Here is a 20,574-nt window from a genome sequence, read left to right as displayed (position 1 = left end):
GAGTGACTGATAACTCTGTGACTTTGTTCTTCAGACGGGGGCTTCTGTGGGATTGTCTTAGCTTTGATTCTGCTCAGGAATCTAAGGTCTGGAGCGAATTTAGAGGCCCCCGTCTCTCCGTACATATTGGTGAGATGAAGGAACAAAACTATGGGACTGCTGTTTCATTTTACTAGAGAGCCTTCTGAAAGCCACATGCAAGTGACGCTTCCCCTAGAGAACCCAGTGGGCTTCGTGCTTTTTTTAAAATGCTATCTTCTTGATATCTCTTGGTGTCTCTTTCTCCCTCACACTACCAAAAGAAACCGCTAGCAGCGATTTGTCATTGCTTCATTTCTTTCAAGGCCTGGAACCTTTGCCCCATGCTTTTTATGTACCAACTCTACTGGGGTGCTCACACTGCAAGGCTTGGACAAGCTGGGGCCCAGCTGCCGTGGAATCTTGCAGTGTGCGAGATAATCTTGCAGAGCCGAGAGACGAGCATCCCTTTCTCTTCCTTTTGGAAAAGGAAGGGCCCAGAAGGTACAGAGGCCTGTCTGGGGGCAACAGAGCCGAATGCTAGTGGACCTAGAGCCCAGATTTCCCCATTCCCAGTTGAGCGTTGGCCACCATTCCCAAGTCTCCCAGTGGCTGTGCCTTCTCTTCTCTAACGCTTCTACCAACTTTCAACTGGATGCAAGGAGCAAAATATAATGACATGAATGTTGCTCTGGACCCTTCTCTCTGCCCTGTGTTCGGGCCCGGCAGATCAAAATTCGGCTATTTCCTATCGAGGTAGACATACTGTTTTTGCCTGGCCAGCATCTGTTTTTTCTTCTCTAACAGCATCTGGATGTTGCATCGTGGACCCATTTTCTACAGTGGCTCCAGGTAGAGAGGTGCATTGACTTAGTCTGGCTACCTCATCAGCATGTGGTGAGCTGTCTTAGGACTGTTGGCTGACGCCTGTACATGGTATAGAATTCGACAAGTACAGGAAGCATGTGAATAGTGCAGAGTCAGTCTTTCTCCCCACGCCTTCCCCCAGCCACCCTTTTCCCTTCCCTGGAGCCCAGCACCCTTCACAGTGTTTTCTGTACCTTTCCAGAGATGTTCTGTATACTGACAAACCTTTATGTGTTTTTTCTCAAATGAATAACGCTCTGCTCAGAGGTCTTTCCATGTTTGTACATTCTTTTAAACGACTGCCTGGTTTTTCATTGTGCGGTTTCATAATTTAACCAGTCCCCTACTGTCTTCAGTCTTCTGCTTTCACAAATAATGTTGAAATGCATATTGTGATACATAAGATTTTCACGTTTACCATCTATGGTAGTATCCAATAGCAGAATTGCTGGATCAAAGGGTATGTGTATTTTTAGTTTGAAGAGGGACAGTCAAATTGCCTTCCGCAGAGTTTGGAGCAGACTTCGTACGTGCGTGTCTGGGTGTGTGGGCATGTGCACGCACGCACGCACGCACATTTATGTATATGGGTATATGTATATATGTGTAGAGTTCATGTGATAGAGGGCTTGTTTTCCCTACTTCCTCACCAGTGCAGTATATTAACAGATATTTTGCAGCCGTGACTGGTGAAGACTGGTGTCTTGCAGTTTTCATTTGCATTTTTCTCCTTCCTGCTTTGCAGATGAGGAGACTGAGTCTCAGAGAGATTAAGTGACTTTGCCAAGGTCACAGAAGTAGTGAGTGACAGAGCTGGGGTTTGTGTTAGCAGAGGCAGTCTGGCTTCAGAGTCTGCTCCCTTAATCACCAGAATCTAAGCAAAAGCTCCATTCTGTTACTTGCAACTAAAGATTTCTGATAGAAGTAGAGGTTCTCTAGCAAGGAGTGCTCAGATTTCCTTGGCAGGTAAATGTGGGCAGGTTGTTCTCTTTCACCAGGGAGTTGTGTGCCAAGTCAGCTGAATCAGGCCAGGTGATCTGAGCCGTTGCCCTGACATCCAGTGACGTTAATCACGTGGTGGAACTGCATTCCATACGGGGAGTACGTGGCCCTCTACCCTGCGGAGTCTACGGGCTCTGTGCTTTAGCTGTTTGTGTCAATGGAAGGTGAAGGAGGGGCTCCTTACTCCTGGAAACATGGCACGTTGCCTGATTTACTGTGTAAAGTTAGGTTCTCATTGGATTCTATTCAGGACTGAGTTTCTGTTGCGTTGTGATATGCTGAGCCTCCTTGGCCTCTCCGGCTTGCTTTCATTCTTCCTCCACCTGTCAGTCTTCGGCAGGTCAACTCAACAGTGCCTCTTGTCTGTTCAGGGCCTTTTCCTGCTTGGATCCTGAAATGTGGGTCAAAGCCTTTAGCCTAGAAGTCTTTGGAGAAGACTGAGATGATTTGGGGAGTGGCGGGAATTCTGTCTTCAGGTAAAGGCGGAGGACAAAGAGAAGTCTCAGGAGGGGTGGAGAAGTTTCCTCTGACCCCCTCAGTAAAGCGTGTTGGTAGACTGGGATTCTCAGGAGCTGGGTGGGGGCCCCTCAACCGCCCTAGACCCCTGCCGGGTCTCATCTCTTGCTGTGTTGTGAAGTCAGCTTCTGTCGCTGGCTGTGTCACCAAGGCATTTCAGTTTGAGCCCCCATCACCTTTGAAGTCCACAAGCTTAGGTATTTTTGGGTTAAGAGGTTGAGCTCTCAAGTGAATCAGGCTAGGGTTCGAGCCCTGGCTCCGTCACTTAGCTGTGTATGCTCCTGGGCGGTCACTCCAGGAAGCTCAGTATCCCCATCTGTAAAATGGGGTTAATGGAAGTGCCTCCCTTAGGGGATCGTTGTGAGATTTGCCCGAGGTGATACATGCAGCATTTTGCACATTGCCTGGCATATTTTTAGCATTACTGATTTGAATCTATCCTCTGTTCATTCCTCCTGCCATCTGCTAATTCCCTTTCCCCTTACCTCTCACCCGATGCGTTCCTGTAGCTCTCTGAGACCCCCATCTCAGCTTGCATTATGTTTGCACATAACCTGGACTTGCCATTCATGCCTTTATTCAAAAGTCATCTCGGAGTGGCTCTTTCTGTATCGTTTTGCCCTGCTTTATTTTTCCTCAGAGCACTTACTAATGTCTGAATTTATGTCTTATTTACATGTTTCTCTGTTTCCTGTGCTAGAATGTCAGCACCTTGCAGACAGGGACTTTGTCTTGTCCAGCTGCTGCATTCTCAGTGCTCAGAGTCGGAACCCAACATGTATTTGTTGGCCAGGCAGAGACATAAATGCTTTACAGGTACAGGCTTCCTCTGAGGTGCCTCGTTTTATGCCCCCTGGTGCTCTGTACACGGTATTGGTTGATGGCCTGCTATGCCTTCGTCTTGGTTTAATCCGTTTCGCAAACTGCCTTGTTTAAAAATGTTCGGTAATTATCCATTACCGACTGCAGAAACCTTATATTTTCAGCCTTCTCTGGAATATAATTTGTCTGCATTAGAGGCATTCAGCATTAGGATGTATGTAAGAGACCCTTGTGCAACTTTTTAAAGACATGAGCACCGTGTCCAGGGATTTGGGTTCCAGAGCTATAGCTTTCTTTTCTTTTTTCTTTTTTTTTTTATTATTATTATGTTATGTTAATCACCATACGTTACATCATTAGTTTTTGATGTAGTGTTCCATGATTCATTGTTTGTGCATAACACCCAGTGCTCCACGCAGAGCGTGCCCTCCTTAATACCCATCACCAGGCTAACCCCTCCCCCACCCCCTCCCCTCTAGAACCCTCAGTTTGTTTCTCAGAGTCCAGTCTCTCATGGTTCGTCTCCCCCTCCGATTTCCCCCCCTTCATTCTTCCCCATAGCTATAGCTTTCAATCTTGGCTACACATTTGAATCATCCAGGATTCATTTTGTAAATATATCACGTGAGCTCCACCTCCAGTGATATAGATTTAATTGGTCTAAGCTGTGGCTCCCAGTTGATTCCAAGGTATTGCCAAGTTGCCGTATGTTTGAAAAGCCTCACAGGTGAGTCTGACATGTGCTCAGGATTGAGAACTCCTTTTCAACAGGTATTTGATTTCTTAACCAAATTAGCTCGATTGTGTGGATGAAAATATGAACATATTAGCAAATCATCAGTAAAGCTGTCTTACTTTAACTGGCACAAATGTACCTGCTATGTTTCCTAAATTCAGTGGAGGACTCAAGAGGGAAATAGCCACATTTATAATTCGTATATAAGGTGGAAGATGATGTTGATAGAAGATACAAACAGAACTATGAAAGTTTGGAAGACGGTGGTAGACATCTGGTTGGATGGGATCTCAGAAGGCTTTGTGATTGGCAGGGACTTTTGAGTTGAGTCTTCTAGGATGGGCAGAATTCTGGAAGGTGAAGATGGGGATGGGAAGAGATTCCTGTGGAGGGAACAGTATGTGTAGTGTAGAGGCAAAGACATGCAGGCTGTATTCAAGGCCCCTACGGTGGGGCTGGCAGTCCCCCAAAGCTAGGCTCCTTCTAGAGTTCTCTATCTCAGGATGCGGTACCACCACCCACCTAGCTCTTCATGCCAGAAGTTGAGCAATCATCCTTGAAACTCCCGTCTTCCCATCCCACATAATCCAGTGTGAGAACTTTATCCCTAAAATATCTCCTGAAGTCTGTCCACTTCTGTTCATGTCTGCTTCTAGAAGTCTAGTCCCAAGATACCACCCTCACGTCCCTGGGCTGTTGCAGTAGCTTGCTGTCTGGATTTCTGTATTCTTCACACAGCAGCCCGGGCAGTGTTTTCGCATGCAGATCCAATTGTGCCCCGTCCCTGTGTAAACCCATTCATGGGTTCCAGTTGCTGTTGGGATAAAGACTGCAGTATTTTACCCTCGGCCCACCTCTCCTGCCTTATGTCCTCTCCAGTCTCTTCACTGTCCATATTCCTTGCCATACTGGCATTTTCTCGATGACTCCAGCGCAGTTGCTGCCTTCTTCAAGGACTTTGCACACGTTTCCTCTTCTTCGAATGTCCTCTCCCACCAACGCGTATATAGACATATAGATTATTTCTACTGATTTTTCAGATCTCACCTCAACCTGCCACTTCCTCAGAGAAGCTTCCCTTGCCCTGTCTGACTAGGTCAGGTCCTTATGCTGTATTTCCTTATTACCCTCGTGAAAGCCATGTCCGGCTTACTGGCTGGAGGTGATGAGTGTTTATGGCAGATAAAACTTGGGAGCACTTATCTGTCTCATGAAGATCCAGTGGTGCTAGAGACATTAAAATAGCTGAAGTGATTTTGGGTAGTTAACTTATGAATCTCATTAACCATCCCTTGACAGAGAACAGGGAACGGTTGATCACGTTGTAAAATAGAATGTGAATAGCCATGCTGTTTCTTTGTCTAAATGCGTCCCAATCATTGGACAAGCCAATTCCACAGTATGAATTTGAGTACTGTTATCTGCGGTGAGACAGCCCTCATCAGATTTTCCTTGTGGGAGGCAAGTCTAAGCCGTATAACCATCCTATGGAAGCCTTACGATTCAGCCAGCGCCCCGTCTTAACAGGTTGTGAGCAGACGAGTGAATTAGTGAGGATGAGCTGCCGCGGGTGGAGCCCCATTACACCCCCTCTGACACTGCTTTCCTAATTGCAGTGTCTCCAAACGTCATTCACCTTAGACTTCAAGAAAGGCCAGGGTTCCCAGGGTGGTCATACTTTTTCCCTTGCCAGATAGAGGCTACCCTGGGAACCTTGGTCACCAGCCTCTTCGGGTCAGAAAGGTCAGGAGCCATCGTCCTTGTTACTACCACATGCTTGTCTAGGCTGGGAGTCATGTGACAAATCAGGGACTCTCAAGGGCTTGTATATTTTGGTACGCGGGAGCCCCGCAGAATCTGGACAGTGGTTTCAGAAGGGTCCTTTAGATGCCATTCTCTCTCACTCTTCTTGTGTTGATGCCCAGAATCTCCATCCAGCTCGGAGGGACCAGGAAGTTTTCTGGCCCAGGGTCCCCTTGGCACATGCACAGGAAGCCTCATGCTGACTGAGCTGGAATCTCCTGGTGAGAAGTGATTTGTTGTCCTGATTAGAATGTAAACACTTGCTGCAATTGAGTTTTGTCTCTTATGTGAGTTTTATTATAGCCTTCTATGTTTATAAACACATCTCAGGCATGAGGGAGAAACATGATAACCTCCAAGCCCCCGAGAGCAGATCCATTGGTTTTCTGTATTGGCCTAAGTTCTAAGAATCCCACGGCCCTCTTGCTCTTACCAGCTGGCCTGGGATGGTGCCCAGATTGCCATTTTGTGATTGTTTCATCCCTCTTCTATAGTAGAGTTCATGAAGTCTTTTGACACAGTGCATTTCATATTCTGCTGGCATCAGTAGAGGCATGCAAAGTCCAGGTAAGGCTTCAGTCCAGTCCGACAAACAGTTACTGAAATTTTATTTTATTTTTTTTTTAGAAGATTTCATGTGTCAAGGATTGGAGAAAACCAAGAGTTGCTGTACTGGTGGAGCTTAACATGCCTGTAAGGAGATAGGTACACACATATGTAAGGCATGGTGTGGGATATGGAACGAGAAGTAGAAACAAAATGTTGCACGAGTGCCCTAGAGAATATAAGTCCGACAGAGAAACCTGGAGAAGCCTTCATGGAAGTTGGAGGTGCCTTTTGTTGTTGTTGTTGAGGTGCCTTGAAGAGTGAACTGACTTTCAGAAGTCAGTTTTCCCAGGTGAAGAAGAGGGATGGGGCCCATTTTAGGCAGGACAAACAGTAGGCACAAGGACACGGTTCCAGAGAATACTAGGGCACGTTGGCAGAAATGATATAATACCTTGTAACCACCTGTTTGGGGTGAAATGGAAGAGGGGGGGACAGGCACCTAGGAACCAGAGAACAAGTGGAAAGAGGAGAATGGGGTCAACTCAAGAAGGGCCTTGAATGATAGGCTTAGAAATTTGGCTTATAATCTGGAGCTCGTGGTGTGAGTTGGATTCAAAGACTTTGCGTAGGGAGGTGGGGGCGGTTAGACCCATTTCCAGAATTGTATCTGGTGGCACAGAGATCGTCGGGAGGAGAGGCTGGGGCCACAAAGACCTGTTACAGATATTCTGAGGAGAAATAATGAGGTGCTGAGCTAGGGCAGTAATGAAGGGAAGAAAAGGGAGAGCTGAATTCTAGAGTTTTGTTTTTAAAGAGGGACATACGACTTCACCATCATTTGGAGGTTGCAGTTGAGAGATGAGGGAGAGTTTGCAGGCAGCTTCACAAGTAAATCTGGTTGTAGTTACTAGTTGGAGGATGATACCATTTACCAAGCTAAGGAACAGAAGAAGAGGAAGTTTGAGGGTGTATTGAGTTTGAGGAGTGAGTAAAGCATCTGAGAAGATCTGGAAAAGAGAGGTCAGAGCCAAAGTGTAGATTTGGGAATTGGATTCAGATCTTTGGGAGGCATTCCTTCTGGGCCAACCACGTGCTGGGCAGTGTTGTCCCCTGTGTGGATTTGTGCGGGAAGCACCTAACACATGGCCGTCATCTACAGAGAGACAATATTCTGAGAAGTCGGAGTGTGTGAGAGAGAATATAGGTTCGAGAGTAAAGAGAATGCAGGGCCGAGGGTGGAATGACCTCGGAGAAGTACAGGAGAGCCAGGGAAACAACCCAAGATGTCAGTCAGAGAGGTTGGAAGAAAACCAGGAGTCGATGGTGGGACTGAGGGAGATTACTAGTGTCAAACCCCGAAGAGAAGTTGGTAAGAGTCAAGAATAACCCTCGTGGTGCATTCAGCGTGGAAAGAATCTTGGTTGAATGGTAAGGGCAGAAGGACGTGGTGGGAGAAGCTAGGTGAACCCATCTATACATTTCTGTGGTCTGAGCTGAGAGGAAGTTTTCAGAGCAATTTTGTCTGTCAGAGGTGTTTATGGGTCAACCTGAGGTGCTTGAGAAGAAGCATATTTTAGCCAGACGGGAGTATTGCAGTTAGCTTTCTCCTGACTTCCTCCAGAAATCAGCCTGCAGACATTTACTTGCCCGGTAGCTGACTCCAGAAAGGCTGACCTGAAGCTGTAAACATTTTAATTTGCAAAACCATCGTTGTATTAAATCACAAATGGGAGGCAATTTAGCAATGCATCTCCAAAATTGCACTGGGCGCTGGCTGTGGTTTTGCAATTTATGTTGAAAACTAAAATTGAACTCTTGTGGCATAAAAACAGATTGTTGATTTTCTGATTAATTTGGCCTCTAAGGCCAGGGAAACTGTTAATGCTGTATATCAGTTATAAAGTTGTGGTAGTAGTTGTGCAGCAAAATGAAAAATCAATATTGTAAGTACAGGATAGCTCTCTTAAAATCCAAGGTGTGTTTTGTTGCAAATTGCATGGAAGAAGACGACCCCAAAGGGACAACCGTACTTTCATTACTGCACAAGCATGCGTCTGTTGCGGAAAAGCCTAGGAAAATGGTTGGGCATTTTTTTATAGTGTCACTGGGGGTACGGGGAGAAGGAGCAATTCATTGCAGTTTTGAGTAAAACCTCACTTAGAGTTATATATGTCCTCAGGCAACCTCAAGCCATAACCTCCAGAAAGGTTGTGCGGTCAGAAGCCAGGAGACCTGGGTGATACTGTAGCCTTTGCCTATCACCTGCTGGTGTTAGGTCTCTCTCCCCTCCCTCCTGGGTTCTGTGGTTTTGCATGTTAGCCCTGCAGAGATGCACTGGCACCCTTCAGTGAAAAAGGAGTATCTTCCGTCAGCGTCATTACGAATAAGACACCTGAGGGGTTTGTTTACGTTTTCCATTCCTAGAAGTAGGAATATACTTCTTTTTTTATTGAGCCTGCTGCATATAGAAGAGTGTGGGGTGGGGGATCCCTTTCTTGTTTTTTGCCTTTTGTTTTGGCAAAAGTGAATGATCCCTGCTTGCCATGGCAAAATAACTACCCTCAACAGACTGCTGTGGGCGCATAGAATGTTGAGGGCGCATAGAATGTTGAGGGTAGACCCTTCTATAGGTAGGGGGTGTACAGGACCAGGAACGACCGGATGACGGGTTCGTTTTAATTGGCATTGGTACCGTGGTGAAAAGCAGGTATCTCAGAATCCAAGCAATGATTTATTCTGTGATCCTACCTGCCGTTTTCCTAAATCGAGCTGGAATTACTTAAGTTTGATCCCTGATCCAGTTGAAATTTTGCTACCAACGTCTCAGCCTAGTATATTATAAAGTTTTAACTTTACAGGTCAAGTCTCACTTAGGTCCAGAAGAATCAGATCCAGCTTAAAAAAAGTATTGGTGGACAGCAAACAGTACCTCAAGTGGCCCTTTGAAACCACTTCTGTTCTCTGTGACTTATAATTAGTTGAGTGTCAGGGTTTGTGGTGGTTTGCCCTTGTTGTATAGGCAGAGGTGGTGATTCATTTCTCTCTTTCACATCTATTTTGCTTCTCCTCATTTCAGCTCACGAAATGAGTTGTGTGGTCTTTTATGATAGAAAGATTATTGTAGCCATTTTTTTAAGTCCCCTTTTTTTGTGATCTCTCTTAGGAGCTGACTCTTTGCAAAAGAAACACTTCTATCTTGTCAGAATGACAGTGATTACCCCACAGTTTGGATCATCTCCAGCAGCTTTGTTCCTTGAAAAACGAACTTGATTTGATGCGTAAAAGTTTGGTGTATTTGATGAGTCAGAGGGCAGGAAAATGTCCTTGTCTCTGATGAGGCTCTTGCAGTCAGGCACATTGAACATCAGGGATAAAATAAACCTTCATCTCCAAAGGGAGGACCCTAGAGCATGAGGACTGCTCCCGCTAGAAATGCTGTAAATCGTGCAAACCGTGTAGGTTTTCTGTTTGGGGCAACATCAAAGCCCAGTGACTTTAGAGATTAAAGTGTGTTTGACAAGCAAAACTTTCCCTGTGCCCCACTCTTTACGAGATTTGGCCTGTCTCTTCCCTTTGTCTCATCTCCATATGACTTCCTTTCTTCCCAACAAGTGGGAAGCCTTGGCTCCTCAATTCCCAGAGCAGGCTGCCATGGCTTCTTCCCATCAAGCCGGCAGTCCCTCATCCTTCTAGCATCTTCCAGCCCCAGCGGTGAGCAGCACCTTCTCAGGGTCACTTCCCAGGGACCGTCTTACTTGTGGAGGACTTTCAGAGCCTTCTGCTGGCCATAAGCAGATCCAGCAACAGGAAGATGGTGATTTCCCTCAGCTCAGAAACAGAGTTAATCTTTTACCTTAGGATTTCTATTTCTTTTGAGACCATGTTCTCTGGCTGGCTTGGAAGACATGCTCGGGTTTTGTTTTCTTTTGTTTTTTAACCTGTTTCTAACTGTGTTTGGGATGTCTCTGGGCTTTCCCCTTTGCGGACTGAAAATAAGTGACCATATTTTCATTCAAATATAGAGAATTCCTTTTCAGATAAATTAGATTATCGTTGAACAGAGTAAAAACTCTTACTCAGTAACATCTTTTTTAGAAAGTAAGGTGCAATAAGATTTTGCTTGTTTAAAAGAAAAAGGAAAACTGTTTTAAAGGCACTGTGCTAACGGTGTTCTCCAAAGTCAGACACTCCTGCCTCCCGCCAAGTGCCTGTACGATCTGGCCTTTCACTGCTTCTCAGGGTGGTCAGAGAGCAAGAGGAGGACAGACTGGGGAGGCCAGTGGCTTTAAGGGTAAACCCCACCACGTAAAATCTCGTTACTGGAAACACGCTTTGTGTTTTTTAGGGTAGGTCTTCCCCAGGGGAAGGATGGCGATGGTGAATGGTTAAGGGACTCACTAAAATATCTTAAATTGTCTCCGTTAAACATGCAGCATCCTTAGAGGTCAGGCAGAGCTGAAACTTGAATAGCTGTACAACAAGCATCTGAGATTGTTTTTAATTGTGTCCCCTTTCTCTAACAGCAGTCATTCTTGTTTATATTGTCAAGAACCTTTCCACCGAGCACAAGCGCACCATACTTGAAGGTCAAATGCTTAACCCTTCCGCATGGTTACAATGAAAATGGACCCTTTTGTTTTCATGAATGTATACCCCAGCCGCCTATACGGGGAGAATGGGGGCCTCACGCGTTCACCGAGCTGAAGTAACTTATTGTCAAAGTGCCACAAAGAGAGCATATTTTTGTTTCCACGCAACAGTTGCTCGGCCTTTCTTTGCCTGTGCTGCACCCAAGCACAAGACAGTATGCCCATTTATCAACAGGCGGAATTTTTGGGTACCATTTTGTTCCTTTGACCTGTGTTACTTTTTACTGACCCGACCAAATTGCTTAAAAATTTTCCCCTTTCTGCTGTCAGTGTTTAAAGCTGCTTAATGTGTCTGAAGTGATCCCCCTCTTTCTTTTTAACACTTTACATTCCTGTTTACCCCAGCACCTGTTACTGTAGTGAACCATGAAATCAGAAATGTTATGCAGCTCCCAGTGGCCGATAATACTTTCTTAAATAGGAATAGAGGATCTCCCGACTCTGGGGTGGGGTACGGAGGTGAGTAGCAGTGAGCGCAATCGTGTATGTGGTCATGGATCCGTGTCCATTTGTTTGTGGGGGCCAGCCACGAAAGTATGTGGGTGTCTTTATCTGTGTGTCAGGCAAGAAATATTTCTTTCTCTGCTCCTTAAGAGTTAACTAAAACTAAAGGGGCCAGTGCCGCAAAACATTAAATATGAGCCTCCAACATGAAGGCTTCTTTGTTACTGAAACAAAAATACCACAGCAGGTGGTTGACTTGGACACAGGAGGTAGGAGGAGGCTCAGTTGTTGCCCATTTTTCTAACCCTTTCAGGATACCCATTGTCTAAACCCTAAAGTTAAAGTGTCCCCTGCTCAGTCTCATGGAGACAGTTCCAGCATGAAAGGCCCGTGCCCATTACCGGTTTTTCTACAACGGTTTAATCTCGGGGTCTGGAATGTATAACCACTAAGCAAGGCAGGAGAGGCAATTATCTCTAGAAGATGAGCCAATAATATCTGCTTATCAAAGCATAAAACTGTTCTGGCTGCAGCAAGTTAGAGTTCATCAGGATTTCTTGCCAACAGCCGCAGTATTGTTGCGGGTCTTAAACTGTATTACTCAAAGCAGAAATGTGGCTTTTGTTGCCCCGGGGCCCCCAGAGCAACTTTGTGGTGACCACACTAATCTGTTTAAAGCCGAGGTTAAACTCTGCACAGCCTGTACCCCCCAAGGTGTTGCACCGGGGGCACGGCTTTTAAAGGGATCCATAATGGAAGCTGGACTACTTGGCTTTCTTAAAACGAATGAAATATAGTTAGAATTTTAGAACTCAGAACACCCTACGCGTTAGGCGGTAAGGGACAAAGACAGCGCGCGGGCAGATTCCCACTGCTGCTCCCGCTGAAGGGCACCAAGTGTCCCATTCACGTGCTGTGTCCCTCCGTGTTCTTGTTGAGCTATCCCGCTTGTTTATTTTAGTCCAAATCACAGTTGGAATAATTTAAGCAAATGAATGCAGTGGTGTGAGATAGTTTTGTTTTATAAATTCCCAAGAAGTGTGGAGCTGAAAAGCTCGTTTCCATACACTCCAGACACAGATTCCGATAAATGTATAGGTGCTCCTTCGATTGTGTTCTTACGCTGATTCCTCAGGTGAACATTGGCTATATTCCCAACGAGGAAGAAGCTACACTTCTGCTGAAGCCACACTTCTTTTTTCAGTTTAAAATTTATGTTTTATTTCTTTTTTTCCCCCAAATTTTTTTATTGTTATGTTAATCACCATACATTACATCATTAGTTTTTGGTGTACTGTTCCATGATTCATTGTTTGTGCATAACACCCAGTGCTCCACGCAGAACGTGCCCTCTTTAATACCCATCACCAGGCTAACCCATCCCCCCACCCCCCTCCCCTCTAGAACCCTCAGTTTGTTTTTCAGAGTCCATCGTCTTTCATGGTTCGTCTCCCCTTCCGATTTCCCCCCCTTCATTCTTCCCCTCCTGCTATCTTTTTCTTTTTTTTTTCCTTAACATATATTGCATTATTTGTTTCAGAGGTACAGGTCTGTGATTCAACAGTCTTGCACAATTCACAGCGCTCACCATAGCACATACCCTCCCCAGTGTCTATCACCCAGCCACCCCATCCCTCCCACCCCCCACCACTCCAGCAACCCTCAGTTTGTTCCCTGAGATTAAGAATTCCTCATATCAGTGAGGTCATATGATAATGTCTTTCTCTGATTGACTTACTTCACTTAGCATAACACCCTCCAGTTCCATCCATGTCGTTGCAAATGGCAAGATCTCACTCCTTTTGATGGCTGCATAATATTCCATTGTGTGTGTGTGTGTGTGTGTGTGTGTGTGTGTGTGTGTGTGTGTGTGTGTGTGTATACCACATCTTCTTTATCCATTCATCTGTCAATGGACATCTTGGCTCTTTCCACAGTTTGGCTATTGTGGACATTGCTTGAAGCCACACTTTTATGTCTAACGGCAACTGCTTGTCAGTGGCACGGATCATATCCCACAGTTGTGTGTGTGCCTGTGTGTGTGTGTGTGTGTGTGTGTGTGTGTTTGTTCGTCTCCTCTGAGTAGATACGTGCCAGGTAGCAAGTCATGCTGGCGTTGAAGACTTTGCAGACAGTTGTGTTTCCAGAGCACGTCCTAGGCAGGGACTGCATTTGTCTTAAGTAGATGTTATCAGAGACAAGTGCACCAACTCTGCTCATGTGATTTTCCCTGAATTCTCTTTCCCTACCAGACTGTTACTTCATTGAGAGTTTTAATAGTCACATTGTCAATAGCATGAGCAGCTTCATTATAGTGAGGCTTACTTCTGGACCTCAGGAATCTTAAGAAAAATAAGATATTTTTTAAGAGTGAGCAGATGCATGTGGTGGAATTTATTAGTTCTGTCTTTGGTCTTACAGGTCTTCATTTTAGTTTTTATTTCCTTCAAATGAAAAGGAGAAGAGTACTTGGCCAGATGAGTGTTAAGTGGGAATGTTAAGGTTATGATAGACTGTGAACAGGACAGTCGAGTAGATAACTGCTTTATGAGTGACTTTTGTAAATCAAGATCAATTCTAAGAGCTATGTTGAATTCAACAGTTGTTTTATGCAACCCCCTCGGTCACCCCCACGCTGTGTATGTATTTTATTTCCTTACTACGATTGTAAGCACCTAGTGGCCAGGTACTGTGACATTAGGGATGTCCGCCAGATAGCAGAGACTCAAATTAGTTGACTTACTCCATGGGAATTTGCCCCTAGTAATTCTGCTCTGTGAGTTGAGTGTAGACATGCTGGTCCTGGAGTTAGAACGCCGGGTTGCTAGTAACAGCTCAACTCCTACACTAATTGGGATACTGAACGAGTCATTTAGTTTAGCTGAACCCCAGATTTCTCATGTGCAATAATGTGGTTAATAATATTTGCTCTACCTAAATCACATAGTTTTTATGAGGATTAAATGAGATAACATTCATGAAAGGACTTTAGATGATATAAATCAGTTTACACATATATATGTTCGCTTCAGTCACTGGAGTCAGATCCCGGGGTTAGATTTGGCTCTGTTGCTGACTAATGGTGGAAAATTTGGCAAGTTGTATAATCTTTCTGCTGCTCAGGCTTTTCATCTGCAAAATGGAAACGATAATACCTTTCTCTCATAGACTTTGTTTTAGGATTCAGTGATACAGTGCATGGGAGTAGCACCTAGCATGTAGTAAGTGCTGGATAATGTTAGCTGCCATTGCCTGTCATCACCACCAACAGCAGCCAAAGGGATCCATGCTAAATGACACTGACTTATCTGGTGTCGATGCATGGTTAACACGAACAGGGAAGAAAGGGAGAAATAAAGACCTAGGTTAGTCTAAAGACCATGATCAGTGTTAGTGCCTTTACTGTGGCTCTAAGTGGGACTCTTCTCTGATGTAGCTGACACTCACTGGGGCCTTACCACATGTCAGGCACTATTCTAAGGACCTGGTGTTAAAAATTGAATCCCGTTTACCCTCTAAAGTAGATGCTAGAAATACCCTCATTTTACAGATGAGAATACTGAGGTACAGAGAGGGTAAGTAACTTGCTCATGACCAACTCTAAGCCACTGAGGAATTGGGACTCCAGAGCCTGGCTTCGTCCCCCCCGTGGTAAAACCCACAAGGACAAGAGTGACCTACAAATTTTCTCTTCATCGCAGCCCGGAGTTAGGAAGCCTCATCAGCTTTGCTTGACTCTGAGTTCTGTACTGCCCGGTTCCCAGCTCAGATGCAGTGACGTTTAGTTTAAAGCGCAGAATGGGGTGTGTGTGTGTGTGTGTGTGTGTGTGTGTGTGTGTGTGTGTGTGTGTGTAAATTTTCCCATATTCTCAAATCCTACATCTGCATTTCTCTCCAGCGTGTGTGTGTGTGTGTGTGTGTGTGTGTGTAAATTGTGTGTGTGTGTGTGTGTGTGTGTGTAAATTTTCCCATATTCTCAAATCCTACATCTGCATTTCTCTCCAGCTCTGTCGCCCAGTTTGATGCCCCCAGAGCATTGCCAGCACCACACATCTAAAACTGAACTCTTCCCTTGTGGCTCTGGGGATTATTGACTCTCTCGGTGGTGCCGCCGTCTTCTCATCTTTAAAATAAAGGTGCCTCATACAATGGTGACTGTTGGATTAAATGGGATGATGTGGATAAAATGCTTGTTGCGACACCGAGCACATAGTAGGCCCTAAATAAATGTGCCCTCTTGCTGCTCCTGCCATTGTGAGGAGAGCAGTTCTCTAGGCCTGGGGGGCAGGAGAAGGGTCCCGGCTGGGCATTCTGGCCTCACTCTCTCGGGCAGTTAAAGTTTCCACCAGGGCTTTGGTTTGGATGTTACTGAGTGTGGGGGTGGGCGGGGGGGGGGTGGGACAGATAAATACAAAGGAGTGAATTATAACAAAGAGCCTTTTCTGCTTCAGTTCTTGTGTAGAAAACATATGTTCAGTGATGCAGGCAGCAGTTGGGTTAAAGACACACTGTAGGGCCACAGACAAAAGGCCCGCACTCTTCCTGCATTCACAATGTTTCCAAACATATTCACTTGTCTCACTTGTTAGGGACTGGGCTGTCAGCTGGATCCTCTTGCAAGTGTGATTTCTTTTTCCCCCGTTCCCTTTCAAAGGCCTCCCCTCCCCTTCCCCGCTCCCCCAATGTTTTACACTTCATATAATCCAGTGTGCATGACAGACCCCTTCAGCCTTTGTGCTACTGCTGTTTGGGGGAAGGGGAGAGCTGATCTGATGGAGATCTTGGGTAACTTTTCACTTGCCCAAGGATGGGACGCAGCTAAGCCACTTTTAGGCTAAACATCACCAGTGGATCAGTTATGGAGTGCTCGGTGTAGCTAGCCATTCTTCACCTCCAATTAATAGTTAGTCCAATGACTAGATTAGCACAGGGAGATTCTTAGAAGCAGTGGCTGGGAGTCGGGGGCCATGTGTGTTGTGGCAGGGTTGGGAGAATTGTTGCTTTTTTATTTGTGGAGTGAATAGTTTCTGATGAAAAGACACAGATAAGGCAAGGCACTGCTGAATTGGGAAGTAATTGGGAAGAAGCCCGCTGTCATTCTCGAGTTCATTATGTGAGATGCATGCAGATGTCCACATTTAATTCTGGATCCAGGGAGTATCCCTGTGTGCCGTGTTTGTAGTCTAAACCTTTTAATTTCTTTATCGAAGCGAGGAAGCTAAGGTAGGGGTTTGTTTCCATGGATGAGATTTCAGGAAGATACTTTCATGTGAATTTCTTTTCACTGTCTCTAGGTATATATTACATATAATACTTTTACATATAATCTGTTAGAGCTTCCACTGCAGTGAGCAGTCAGCTAGACATGCAAAGATTTCACATGCTCATGCCTCTGCCCCTGAAGTGTGTATTATTCTTGGGCATTTCAGCACCCCAAACTCAGTTTTCCCATCTGTAAAATAGGAATTACATTACCATCATACCCCATGGAGCATTCCATGAATAAAACAGGAAATATCTATCACATAATGGTGGGTGAGAAGGCTTCTTGTCTCTGTAGAAATCTCGCAGGGTGTCTTCATTGCTACATTACCGAGTCAATTTCAATGCCTTTTTTTTTTTTTTCCTTTCGAGCCTCTTGCTGTTGCCCTCTGTTTCATGAATTGTTTACTGGTCGAGCTGCTCATCCTGGAAAGTACCAGCATGTTCTGAGGAAGGGGAGGTGGCGGGGAGGCAGAGAAATTGCCATTGGCTTAGAGCTCTAAATGGGCTGTTAGTTCACTTCAACAGTAGGGGCAATTACACTCCTGCTAATGAATAGGCAGTCAAGTGGAATTTCCCGTATATGGTGTCTTCTGGTGGGAGGATAATTTCACCACCTAAAAATCCTCAGACGTAAAACATTGTATAAATATTTTTTATGAAAAGTGCCAACAGAGTCATCCCCGGCCAACACACCTCCGACCTGACAAAGAAAACTACCGGTGATGGTATTACAGTTTTTAGTGCTGTCATTTGAAAATCCTGGAAAGGAAGACTTCACGGAAATGTATATGCATTTCCCCTCAACCTGAAAATAACGGTCTGCAAAGATTTTTGTAATGGACAGAGCTAATAGACTGCAAGTGGGGACAGCATTGCACCCGAGGTTGGCACCTTCTCCTTTTGCCTGGCATAGAGTGTCACCCAGAGCCAACAGTAGAGCATCTGGAAAATAAATTGGTATTTTTTTCCCACGTCGAATGGATTCATTTCACAGAGTGATGGGAAAGGGAGCGGGGTGGGGGAGTGTGGTAAGGCTCACTGTGTTTGTGAGGCTCCCCCCCGGTGTGTAGCTTTCGTTGTCTTCTGGTTTTTTAAGAAAGCTAGCGCCTCAGAAGCCAGAATGATTCCTGGGCTCTCTTGGTAAGAATAATTATGCCGTTTCTTCCACCTCTGTGTGAATCAGCTTTATGATCCAGACCGCGTGCAGCAGTGACTAAGAGTAGACTCTGCAGAAGCCAACGAATCTATTAAGCTACTTGGAAAACAGAGGGGGAAAAGAACAATGATTTTGTAAACTCCAACCCCATAAAGGTCAAAAAAAGGCTTTCAGTAAGTATGCAGAGACTAGAAATCAAATCGCATTTCCTATCATAAGAAGCCCGTTGTTTTAGCCACAGTAGTTAATGTACTGTATGTGAAAGATTTAAGACTAGTTGGAAAGCTTTGCTTCTGTTTTATTGGGCTGCTATTGAAAAGCCAACAGCATAACTTCGACTAGGTGCTTTGAGATTTCTTAATGGGCTGTCAGGGGCAAGACACCAGGGCTGTGCTATACTAGCTCTTTCCTGTACATTAAAACAACAGGGGCCAAGCGATCCCATACAGAAGTATGAATTACTTGATGCTTTCTCTGTTCCATATGGCCAGCCATGTCTTTGGCAATTAATCATGTACAAAATCAGTCGAGTGCTCTCTGAAGCATTGGAGTCAACATTTCGTTGTACCTGTGCCAGTGGGGGCAGTGGGGTTGCAAGTGCGAAATAGCAGGAGGAGGGGCTCCTGGCGCCAGGGCCCAAGCAGCTGGCTTCTATAAACACTTCTTTCCCCTCTTCACCTTTCTCTCTCTCTCTTTCCTTCCTTCTTTCCTTCTCCTTTCTTTTTTCCTCCCTCTCTCCCTCCCTTCCTTGCTTTCTCTTTTTTTTCCTTCCTTGACAAATAACGCGGGCGGTTTTTCGCCATCACCTGAAACACCAGTGTTGCCAACTGGAGCTCTGAGGTCCAGCACCCCATGTTAAATGTGTGTGGCAGGCTGTCCTTCCCTCCAGCAGCCGGGGCATTCCCGTGGTCACCGCCACGACGGTCCTGAGAGTTCAGGCGGTACTGGGCTGGCTGCTGTGGTTCTGGCACTTTTCGTGAAACACACCAGCTGTAGTGATTTCTGTGTTGGTAGGAGGAGAAAAATGGGAGGTCCTCTGAAAGTGCTTTGGGGGGAAAAAAAACTCAGTAATTATTCAGATTCATGGCTGTGGTATTTTAGGATATATATATATATATATCTCCTATATATTTATTTATATATATTTATATATATATAAATGGAATCCATATCTTCTGGGATCTTTTTGCCCCAATTTTTTTACACATAATTCTGCTGGTGACAGATCTCCAACATTGATTGAGCATTTTGTGCATGCCAAGCATTGTGCAAAGTGCTTTCAAAGTGGATTATCTCACATAATCATCAGAAGGGTAGTGGGTGCTATTACGGACACCCCTTCACAGATGAGGAAACTGACCAAGGGAGCATTTTCCCGGCATCCTCTGCCCACCAGCATCATCCTTGATTACTCTCCGGGAGCTCCCTTAGTTCAATAGCACATGATGGGAAAAGGCGAGAGTATGGCTTACTAGTACATTTTTGAGGCTCCTTTGGCAAAAACTCGGCTGAAATGTTCATTCAAATCAAGTGGGTCTTTGAGATGAACTGAATCGAGTGGATCTGTAGGTGGGACTAAAATAAAAGGCTGCTCTGTAGGCAGCCTCTTGGAGACTTCTGCCTTTGTGCCTTCCATTCAAGACAGTCTAGCTCCTCTCCTGCTCTCCTTGCTGAGCCGGCCATGAAGGGCGGAGGCTGGGAGGGGCGGGATGGAGACAGCAGCCTGAAGTAGTCCATAGACGGGGCAGCCAGCGGTGACTTGGTGTTATCTCTCAGCCGAGGTCATCCAGGATGTGTCTTCTCAAATTCAGGAAACAGGGGAAAGAAAGTTTTAACATTGTGTAAACATTAGCACCCCCAAAACCCTCCTGCTCCCGGAGAGGGAGATAAAGTCGGCAAAAAGGCTGCAAGGCGTGTTTATTTGTTCTGCTGGGCTCTGGATCCCAGCATGCTGGAGATCTTCGGTGGTGCCCAGTCCAGTTTAGCAAATGTGAAGGCATCACTCAGCACTGAGCTCCGGAGGCCTCACAAAAGAGCCATCTTAAACTGACAATCAGTAAATGAAGGAAGACCTGAGATCGACCTCTCTTTGATGGGACTAAGGCTATCTCAGTGGGTTCTGTGCCTTTCTTCTTTAAAAAAAAAAAAAAAAAGGAAAGAAAGAAAGAAAAAAAAAAGTGTTCCTGGACTTTTGAAGAGGGGAGCCCTGGTTGGGTTTTTGACAGCCCGTGGCAGTGTTGATGTGAGGAAATAGCTTTCCCAGCTGATAACATCTTAAACCAAGTTTCTTCACAAGTTGAACCTTTAGCCCTCTTTATCAGTCCGAGCATATCTTAGTAATTTGTGTGTGCAGAGGGGAAATACAGCCCTAACGTGAAAAGTGTTTGGCGGGGCATTTTCCCCATAATGACGGTACTGCTTTTTTGGCGCTGGTGAGGATTGGGAGATGGGAAGGCGGGAAAGGCATGCAGTTCTGGCATCCTGGTGTTTATATGGCTTTTGAAATGGGAAAAACAGCAGCAGATTTTTTTTTTTTTTTTTTAATGAACTAAAGCGGAGGGATTACCAGCCATGTTTGTGGAATGCCTCGCGTTTCCGTGCATTTCCTTAGGCAGAGTTCTCTGATTTGTAAGAAGGATGGATTAAATCAGAGTTTCAGAAGCTGTTATCCCATATCAGAAAGGAACCAAAAGAATTAATGACTTCTGTTGAATTATTAGTAAGAAGTAAATGCTGTAATTTTCCTT

General features: G+C 45.2%; 1 protein-coding gene across 2 annotated transcripts in view; it reads left to right on the top strand.

The window, feature by feature from the left end:
- FTO (FTO alpha-ketoglutarate dependent dioxygenase) overlaps nucleotides 1-20,574 on the top strand; it is a 372,377-nt gene that overhangs the window by 184,896 nt on the left and 166,907 nt on the right. Inside the window, exons 8-9 of one of the 2 annotated variants that reach the window (XM_027618869.2) lie at nucleotides 6,392-6,457; nucleotides 15,412-15,444. The exons of the other annotated variant lie outside the window; for it this stretch is intronic. Coding sequence (XP_027474670.1) covers nucleotides 6,392-6,457; nucleotides 15,412-15,429 — 84 coding nt within the window. The 3' untranslated portion in view covers nucleotides 15,430-15,444. Of the gene's footprint in view, nucleotides 1-6,391; nucleotides 6,458-15,411; nucleotides 15,445-20,574 lie in introns of those variants that run through there. 2 annotated transcript variants of the gene reach the window in all.

Source organism: Zalophus californianus, chromosome 17 (genome assembly GCF_009762305.2).
Source record: "Zalophus californianus isolate mZalCal1 chromosome 17, mZalCal1.pri.v2, whole genome shotgun sequence".
Lineage (NCBI taxonomy): Eukaryota > Metazoa > Chordata > Mammalia > Carnivora > Otariidae > Zalophus > Zalophus californianus.
The sequence above is the reverse complement of the archived record's forward strand: the minus strand, read 5'-3'. Positions and strand labels throughout refer to the sequence as shown.